Source organism: Coturnix japonica, chromosome 1, assembly GCF_054131305.1.
Source record: "Coturnix japonica strain WE chromosome 1, WE-NBRP24, whole genome shotgun sequence".
Classification (NCBI taxonomy): Eukaryota; Metazoa; Chordata; class Aves; order Galliformes; family Phasianidae; genus Coturnix; species Coturnix japonica.
This window is the reverse complement of record NC_140663.1, coordinates 11,042,606-11,052,363: the sequence shown is the minus strand read 5'-3', so window position 1 is coordinate 11,052,363 and position 9,758 is coordinate 11,042,606. Positions and strand designations below refer to the sequence as shown.

The following is a 9,758-nucleotide window of genomic DNA, read 5'->3' as shown; positions in this document are numbered from 1 at the left end:
ATTGAACATGTTTTTGTAATACTGAGCAATGAATCCCAGAAGAGCTGTAGTAAAGACTGCAAGCAAATAATTAAAAGCTGAGCAAGCCAGGTAAAATCCAATTGTAGCTGCAGTAATTTCAGAGGTAATCACAGGAGTCTGTCACTGCCTGACTGAAGGTTACAGAGGCAAATGTCAAGAAATTCAAGGGTCACGTGGAACTTAATTGGTATGAATGGAACATATTATAAAGAGACGGATCAGGACTTTATGACTCATTTAAAAAGTGATTTGCTTCAGACTTAAATCTGAAACACTATTTACTTGTTGTATACAGAGGTTACAATGCACTGCCCTCAGGTTTAACGTTCTTGGTGTTCTTTGTGTTCAAGGTGAGTGTTTCAAGAATCAATGGGGAATCCCATTGGTTAGTTCATTGCTTAGAGTCTAAACAGTTAGAAGGTAAATTGGCCTCAGACAGAAAACCTGATATGATTATTTTTATCCTCGTCAGAAACAAGTGACTAAATGCAAAGATGTTCTAAGGGTCAGGCTATACAAAAGGCTCCTGATGCCGATATTTGTCATTGTTTCATTTAACTATTTTCAACCAGCACGCAGCATTCTGACATTTGTGGACAGGCACAATGCCTTTCAGTTTGTCAGATCAAAGACAAATGTTTCATTTGGACTTTGTTTAACATTTTATGTGTACCCTTGAGCTGTTGAACGGCTTCCTGGCATTCATATTCCATGCTCCACTTCTTTCTTTCATGTGTTGGGTCCCTGTCCCAAACTGTGCTGTCTTCAATGGCAGAGACATTTCTGCATCTGTGAATATGACAGCGTGTTGCTTTTGTCAGAAACCAGGAAAAAAAGGGAAAAATTGTTTCCTGTGGGAAATTTAACCTTTACAGAACAGCATTTGCCACTGAAGTACCACAGTTTTACAAAGCTTCCAGCCAACTGTACTTTTGCATCCATTTTTGCACAGCACAGCCTGGACACCAAGCATTCACTCATCAACACACATCCCTTGTGGGGACATGGGGAGCTGCCTTGAACAGCAAACCTGGATGTGCTCCTTCTTCGTGGCAGCCAAAGCAGTGCACAGTAAGGCAGAATGTGATTTACAGCAGGTCGGCTGTGTGTGATCCATCTGACTTCCTCCAAGGACCACACTTATATGGATTATCAAGACAATTGTTAAGACAACCCGATTTACTTGTACAGATCTTATTTGCAGCTTCCTGTTCTGTCTGCAGCGTGAGTAATTCGGCTTGTGTCGTGCTCTCTTTTTCCACCTCTCTCCTACGGTTACGCAAATACACACTCATGCACATATGCTACACTGGTCAGATGTCTGGGTTTAACCCAGACGGTTTGAGTTTCAGATCAAAAGTCTCTGCTAAAGCATCGCTTCTGCTGCTGAAAGTTTAGGTTTCTGTGCTCATAGCAAAGGGATGAGATAGATGAACACTAGCAGGGCTGAGCTAAGTAGAACTGGTGCTGTTGGGTTTGTGCACAGGAATAGATGGCAGCTGGAACACTTACACATGTATATGCAAACAGTGCTGAGCAGAGGTCTCCACCCAGGTATTTCTGATGGCTTTGTTTTGCAGAAGTCTGTTTTGGTTCGTGACACATGCCTGGATGCAGGATTTTTTTCTGAGACTCTGTATGTTCTTATCACTTAACCCGGAGGAAAGGTCACTGCTATACTCGCTAATTTAAGAGCTTATTACAAGGTGATATCGTGAACTAGGCCAGGCAGATAATTTGGATCCTAGCCGCAAAAACTGACGTGAGCTCCAAACAATAAATCATGACCTTTTTCTCTCTCCTAATCAAGTCTTTTCCAATTCTGCTGCATAAATAAATGAGTGAAGACCACAACACGCTCAAGACTTTCCATCAGTTGGTTGCTTTATCCCAGATACCTCTTTTCTAAATTCACATGCCATCTGGAACCGTGATCAAGGTTAGCCAGGATAACTGCTGAGCAAACACAGCAACCTTCCCCGAGGCAGAAGGGAATCAAGCAAGGTGCCACATAAAGGTTGTGTGATGGCACCAGTCACAGCTCACCGGTGTGATTAGGTTACTTACAGAGAGCAGCGCCGGGGACGTGAAGAGGAGCACAGCTGACAGCCCATGTGCTGTGTGGGTGCTCAGCAGAGCTCGCATGCAGTGGAACAGAGGTTTTGGCGCAGCAGGGAGAGCTTCAAGCCTCATTGCCTCAGCTCAGACACGACTCCCTTCCTCAGCTCCTTGATGCATCTTTCTACCTGCCATACGTTGGCCCTCATGAACATCAACCGCTTCAAATAACCCTTTTACAAGAGGCCGCAGCCTCTGGCGAATCATGCAGGAGCTCCAACCCTCTGCCTTTCCCAATGCCAGAGATGAACTGCAGCTGCAGCACATGCAGCGGGAGGAAACGTGTCCGAGCACAGCAGCCAAAGTTCAGTCCCACAACTCTGCTGCGCTGAAGTGCGTTGCAGCATAAGTCACAAATGCGATCAGGGCACAGACACGTCGTTTTAAAGAGGCTGACCAACTTTCTTATGAAGAACTGACACACATCTGTACACACGGTGGAAAACACGCAGCAGCTTTATTCTTAGAGCACAGTAAGTCACAATTCCCAAAGAACTAACTTAAAAATCTCTCTGCTGGAGAGCAATTATCCTCTTTATAAAACCGAGACTCAATGTTAATTGTTCCTGTTTCTCGGACGGCTCCACGTGCAGCCGCCGTGTCCCCAGGCAGCTCGGAGCTGCCCCATTGTGCTCCGGCCGGACTTGCAGCCCCCCCCTCCCCCGCCTCCCGAGTGGTCCGTCCCAGCGGCAGCGCTGCGCCCTGCGGAACATCCCATCCGTGGGAAACGGGAGGGGCCGGCACCGCGGGGCGAGGCGGGGAGCGGAACGAGGGGGGCCGAGTCGGACGGTGACGGGCGTGTGGTGCAGCCAATAGGGCGGGGGCGGGGAAGGCCGGGCCGGGGGCCGCTGCGCCTGCGCGGGGGGAGGAGGAGGAGGAGGTGGGGACTTGGTCGTGTCCCTGTGGCGGCGGCGGCGCCTGGGGAGGGTCGGGCGGAGGCCGGCAGGATGCGGGAGGCGGCCGGGCGGCCGTGAGCGGAGCGAGCCGAGACAGCGGGGCGACGGGAGAGACTGCGGGGCCGAAGGGGCTCGAGGCGGAGAGCGGGCGGCAGGGGCCGGGGCTCCGCACGGCGGGGCGGCCGAGGGGCAGGATGAGCCAGGAGGAGATCCTGAGGAAATTCATCAAGCGGGTGCAGGCCATGAAGGACACGGATCACAACGGGGAGGACAACTTCGCCAGCGACTTCATGGTGAGGGGCGGCGGCGGAGCGGGGGGAGCGGGCCGGGGGTCGGGGTCGGGGCTGTGCCGCCTACCGCGGCCGGAGCGGGTGAGCCGGGCGGGCTGTGGCCGCGGGGAGGAGCCCCCGGTTTGATCCCCGGGGGGTTCGGCCTCGCTTCCCCACCCCAGGGCTGTGGCAGAAGGCAGCGGCACCCCCCGCCCCCCTTCCTTCAGCAGATAAAGGGGGCGGCGAGCTCTGTGTGTGTGTGAGGGAGGGGGGGGGGCTCAGCCTCCGCCGCGCTCCTTGTCCCCGGGGGGGGATCGCCCTCCCTCCCTCCATTGGCCGCGGTGCCGCCCGCGGAGCCGTGCCGGGTGTTCCCGCGGGGATATCCATCCTCCATCCTCCTTCCCACCCCCCGCTCCCATCCCCCACCGCCTCTGTCCCTTTCTTCCCGGCCGAGCTCGGTGTTGCCGGGTGAAGCCATGGGGAGTCTCCCCGTTCCCGGCTCGTTCCTCCCGTGCTGTTAAAGGGCTGGAGCCGATCGTCTCCTCGGGCTCGGGCTGCCACGGCGGCGCTGACACTTCTCAGCATTGTTCAAACAATGCCAAAACGCGCCGTGACCCGTCGCGGAGGTGAAGCCGAGCGCCTCGTGAGCTCATCTCCGCCTGTTGTCTCTCTGTTACCCGCCGATATTCGGGGCCATCCCGCATCGCCGGCCCTTGGCAGCTGTCAGAGCCCGGCGGGAGGGGCCGCGGATGTTGCGCAAGGAGCGGGCGGTGGGAGCGCGGGGCGGAGGGCAGCGCCGGGCGGGGACCCGTGGGAAGCGGCTGGTGGGGCCGGGAAGTGAGAGGCTGTGGGAAAGGGAAAAGGGGGATGGAGGGCAGGGAATGGGATGGGATGGGGGAGCGGCCATGGGGCCGTGCCGCTGGGCTGAGCCTGGCGCAGCGTCACCGCGGAGCGATGTGAGGGTTAAAAGGCTTTGGCCGAGCCATCGTTCAGTGATAGTTGGTGTATAATCGCCGTTGGACGCGGCCCGACTCCTCGTGTTGAGCTCTTCGCTCTGCTCATTCACACGGGCTGGATTCGCTGTATGGAAGGGGCAGCGTTGGCTGCTCTGGGTGGCGGCCTTTCTGCTCGGCACTGTCTGCATTACAGCTGTAATCGGCTTCTGCCATCTCAAAGCTGATCGACAGCCTCATGCCTGAGCTTCCTCGCTGCGCACAACAGCTGTGCCATCCTTTCTTCTGCCTTGTGACACCTCTGCGAAGTAGATTTTGTTTCCAACGCCGCGTTTATTTCGCTTTCACTCGAATAGCCCGACCCTGAGCTTTCTTATTGCTCGCATGGAGCACCAGGGGACAAGTACTGCTAGAAAGGAATGGTGAGAAAATAGAGCTCCACAACCAGTTGTTAAGGTGTGTCAGGAAAAAGGTGTATTGCCTGAAATAGCGTGAAATGCCCACAGCAATGTCCCAAAGGTGGATTACATCCGAAATATCTTTTGTGCATTTTCTATTTCAAACTCTCGTACTTTATCTCTGCACAATAAATTACAGGAGAAGCAGGAAACCAGGATGCTGCTCCTTGGTGTGAATGCTCACGTTAGTCTCAGTGTTCACCTGCGTGTATCAGAGAAGATACAAGTTACTGTGCCAACAAGGATCCCAGTTACTGATTATTTTAATCAGCTCATGCTCAGGTTGTGGTGGTTGTTGCACTGTTGGGATTTTTCTTGTTATATTTATTCATTCTTTTTGCAGCGCGGTGCTTAGGTGCTCATTGAAATGACTGAGGAGGAAAAAGGAAGAGAGCTGAAGGCTGTAAAAGGCTCCTGTAGTGTTTCCTTTAAGATTTAGCAATGATTCTGCGGGGAGGAAGAGGAAAGCGTTATTTTCTAATGTAAGCGCAGGATGTGTTGTTGCTGCAATGCAATGGCATGTTTGTAGGAAAGGAATTGCTGTTACTCATCCTTTCATTTCCAAGTCAAAATGGGATCTAAAAATAGGGATGGAGTAGTGGTGAATGCCACTGAAGGCAGTTCTTTATGTCGCATCTTTATTGCCTTTGGCTGTTGACTAATGGGCTTACAGAATTACGGTTAGGACACAGTGAATGAACTAAATGTGAGTGACGGGTGGGTGCCAGCGAGTTCTGGAGGAGGTGCTGGAGATGCTGGAGCTGTGCTCAGGTAGGTTGGATTTGGCTGGAGTCACCTGCTGGGTCTGGCTCAACGTTATTCAAAGTCCAAAGTGCAGATCAATACAGCTGCTATTCAGTGATGCCCTGGGTGTCCCTCAGAGCTGGTTCTGCTTGAAAAGGGGGAGGGCTGGCATATCTATTTGTATTTCTGCTTACAAGGTAAATTATATTGTTCGAGCGTCAATAGCAACTCTTTTACTGGCGATCAGATGGGTTTAATCTTAATTGCTTTGCATTCGTTAGTAAGTAGGACTTTATTAGGAGATCTCTTTAGTGTTTTGGCTGTGTGCAGTTGGGTTTAAGTGAAGCATGAGTCTGACAGCAGTAGAGGTTATGTGCAAGCTGATGCTGATTCCTCGGCAAGATGAAGAGGAGATTGCTTTCTCTTGGTGCTTTGTGTTGTGTGAGTACAGCCCGCTTGGCCTGGATTCTCATCTCCTGCAATGAGTATGTCTCAAACAAGGTCTGGAAGTCAAACATTCATAGTGAGAAAATGGTTCTTCTGGCTTCTACCTTTTAGGAAGACTTCAATAAATACCATTTTACTGATGTTCGTTTAGTAAGTCCAGAGCTGTTAGATTTCTTTTTCTCATGTGATATTCCAAGCAGGACTGTTCTGCTGCTGTCATTTCTCTGATATAGGTTGCCATTGTAACTGCAGTATGAGTGATGGAACTGCATTTGATTGTTTGGAGATAATGCTTTACAAGTATTTTGCAGCATATCATTGTTTGACAATATTTTGGGTTATATCCCTGACTGATCTGTTCCCACAGGACACAGTGAGTGGCTGTAAGTCTCTGCTTTCTGCACTGGGTGCTATGTAGGAGACCATCACCTTTTTGGAGACAGTGGGATTGAGACAATCCTGTCAGGGATCAGCGGTCTAAATCCCACTGATGATATTGCTTAACGGTTTTGAGGAGAGTTACTGGGTGCCTACATCTGGTCTCAGGTCTTCTTACACCTCTTGTTCAAGGGAACACTGGTAGTTAATTCATACAGGTGAGCATTGCCTGCCTGTCTGCTGTTCAGTCCTTCACAGCTCAGACTTCTGGGTTTGGAGATATCAAAGAACTCATTGTGCTGTTTTCTAAAGTACGAGAGGGATCTGGAATAAGTTGTTCATTTGAATTTAATAAAAAGAGTTTATTATAATTGAGATGTCCCTCTTAATCTCCTGATCTCTTTTTTTTTGTGTAATTTAATTTTAGATCCTGCTCCCTCATTACATCACGAAAAAAGAGGAGGTGGGATGTTATTTACTGCTGAGGAAACTGCATCACCTCAAAAATAGCTGAGACTGCCAACAGTGGAATGACAGACAGTCCTGGCTGTTCTAAATTACTGCTCAGGACGGCTCAGATACACAGTGAAAGTCCACGTGCTAATGATAAGAGTGCCATTGATTTATTTTTTTTTCCCCTAATTCTTGTGCAATTTAATGTGCCATTAAAGAGAGGACAAATAATACATTCAGCTGTAACCATAGTACTTAGGGAACGCCCTTCTTAAAAGCTTGTATGTACGTTGATGTGCGTTTGTGTGAACTTCCCTGATTCAAATACCACTAACAGACCTCTGGGGTACCTGTGAATATAGTTGTTTTAGAAGGCATGTAATAAGGAAAGTTAGCAGAGAGGGGTAAGAAGACTAAGACAAATTCTAAGCAGTATAATTACGGGTTGTTAGGAAATCCATGTAAACCGGGGGCTTTTGGGGAAGCATCAACGGTTCTGAGTGTTCATCTTCCTGTAATTGTGACAGACAGATGTTGGCCTTGGAGAACATGCCCATAAGTTGCTGATTTGTCATACGGAACTCTGCTTTTAACGCGTGTCAATAGGTCACAGACCGCTGGGTCACGATGAAATAGACTGTGAGCCTTTCGGACATCTCAGCATCAAAATGACTGTTCTTGTTTGTCTCCCATGTGAGGCTTTGCTTGGAGCGTTAACATATTCTTTAAGCTTTATTCCCGTTAATTGTGTTGCAGTTAATGCTGTTAATTCGATCCGGGGCGTGTGGGGGAATGGCTTGTTTCCTTGTGAGCAGTGATGAGTGGTGCACACCATTCACAGAGCTGCTCTGCTGTGCAGTGCTTCTGCTTGGAGCTGTATAACTGTCATACACTCAGCTTCAGGGGCTTCTGGAATTTTGGGACCTGCTCTTCTGGAAACATTACATGAAATACAACGTTCTGTGAATGCCATGAAGCTGAAAGCTTTGTCCTCTTGTGAGTGCTTCTCCTGTTGTTTCAAAGATGCCATTCTGAGCTCTTGTGTAGGAGTGGCTGAATACAACCACCGAGCTCCTATAGACACTCTGGGATATAAGAGCTTACAAACTACAACTGCAGTAGTTCTTTCCAGCAAATGAAACTAGAACAGCTCAGTTGGGCGATGCTCTGGGTTTTGTCAGAGGGCTTGTGTGGTAATAAGTTGTTCGTTCAGTCTCTAAAGGCAGCAGCGTGTGAGTCTCCTGTTTTATGTACTGAGGGTTTGTGCACAGCCTTTGAATACTGAAGTAATGTCCAGGAGGAATACATGGTAGTCTCATCATTGCACTTTGTGGCATGCAACGTGCACCCCAGATAATTCAAATGGCATGTCAGGTACTGAGCTTTTATTTGGATCTCAAGCCTACGGTGCCTTTTGGTGTAAGTACGTATGCATGGGTACATACTATCTAAGCAGATGCTGAGAGAGATGGATGTCTGAGATCACCATAGATCATCTGCACTACATCCTAATCTAGAGCTATACATAGCCCCGTATGTACACATCTATATGTGCATGTCTGTGTATTTCTGCATGTGTGTGAGTGCTGTAGAAACAGTTCCTTGTTTTGAGGTGTACACAACTTACCTTAAAACTATGATATGTTCAGGGTAGTTTTTCTGTGTAGAATTGCTGCTAAATAGAAGTTGGCAGCTCTGCAGCTGAGGAAAGTTTAATCAGAATACCTGCTTGTCTAACACATTTGTTAATAGTGAGTGCAGCAAAAGTCCCACACTTTTAGAATTAAACTCAAAGCCATAAATGTGTAGTAAATAGGAATTGTTTCATTTTCTTCACTGCTGCTATTTAAAACTTGTGGGTTGTGTGCTAAGGAACTCGTGGTGCTGCAGTTGTGCTGTAATACGTTTGGTACGTAGGAAGCTTTGGCCCACATTGAATAGCAATGCATTTGTTAGTGCTGGGAGCAGCACCACGGGTACATGTGGTAGAACTGAAAGCAGAAGATAGATGACAATTTTCTTCTTGATTTTTCTGAAACAGTTCATTTATGGAGAGGCATTAAAGGTCTGTTGTGGAACTGAGTGGAGCATAAATTGAGTAAAGCAAAAGCTCTTGGTGCTTTTGGGAAGTGCAGGATTTTCTTTAAGTGAAGCGTGGATGTTCAGTTCTGGTTCCGCTAAATAGCAGGAGGATGTTGCAGAGAGGTTTAGCTCCTGGTTTTCCTGCTTCATCTGATTAAAAACTTGGCAGTATAAACTCATCTCATGAGCAAAAATCAGATTGGGTCAGAGTATATTCCTGGAAGGGGAGCGCTGTGGGGCTTTGGATCCAGAACTGGGAGTCGTGGGCTGTGGCTGCACTGTTGGGTGACTCTCAAATCCTGCACCTTCCAGGCACCGTGTGCTGCTCTGACCCAGTGCCACTGAGATAGTACAGGAGATAATGAGAAGCTGTGCCAGGGAAGCAAGTTCCTCAAAAGGTGAGGAGGGAGAGAGGGCAGTGATGGACCACTGTGCTGAGTTGGGAGCCGTTGTTTTAAAGTCTTTGAGTAGTGATATCAGAATGATTATGTCACGTAAGAGTTGGATAGGAAAGTTACAGCTTGTATCTCAGAGGGCCTCTTCTGGCTTCCCTTCTGCCACCAGCTTTAGCTGTCTTAGGAGTTACATTCTAAAAAAGATAATATGGAAAGAAACCCCTGAAGATACTAAATAAGAGATATAAATGAATGACCTAGTTTGGTTGACCCAATTTTTCTGTCTTGCTACAGATGTGGATATTTTCATTTCTTAGGAAGTTGATAATCAATGTGTGGGGACGCTTATAAGCAATGTTGCTGTAACAGAATTGTATTTTGAAAGAAAATTTTGGAAGAATTGACTGAGCAGCTTAAAAAACAAGTAAAAAAGAGGCAAGATGATGTGGCTACTGACCCCAGTGAGGAAAAACAGCTATTGTAAGAGGTTGGAAGCTATGAATGATGTTCTCTCATGGACAGAGAGGTCCGTGAGATCAAAAGA

At 48.4% G+C, this 9,758-nt stretch overlaps 1 protein-coding gene across 3 annotated transcripts in view; it reads left to right on the top strand.

Moving 5' to 3' along the window:
- The first annotated feature begins 2,977 nt into the window (after positions 1-2,977).
- The window catches only part of PTPN12 (protein tyrosine phosphatase non-receptor type 12), a 57,938-nt gene continuing 51,157 nt past the window's right edge, over positions 2,978-9,758 (top strand). The window contains exons 1-2 of one of the 3 annotated variants that reach the window (XM_085513062.1): positions 2,978-3,328; positions 6,712-6,747. In XM_085513062.1, coding sequence (XP_085369188.1) covers positions 3,230-3,328; positions 6,712-6,747 — 135 coding nt within the window. In that variant the 5' untranslated portion in view covers positions 2,978-3,229. Of the gene's footprint in view, positions 3,329-3,806; positions 3,931-6,711; positions 6,748-9,758 lie in introns of those variants that run through there. The other 2 variants (XM_015882843.3, XM_085513077.1) reach the window with 2 other exon arrangements.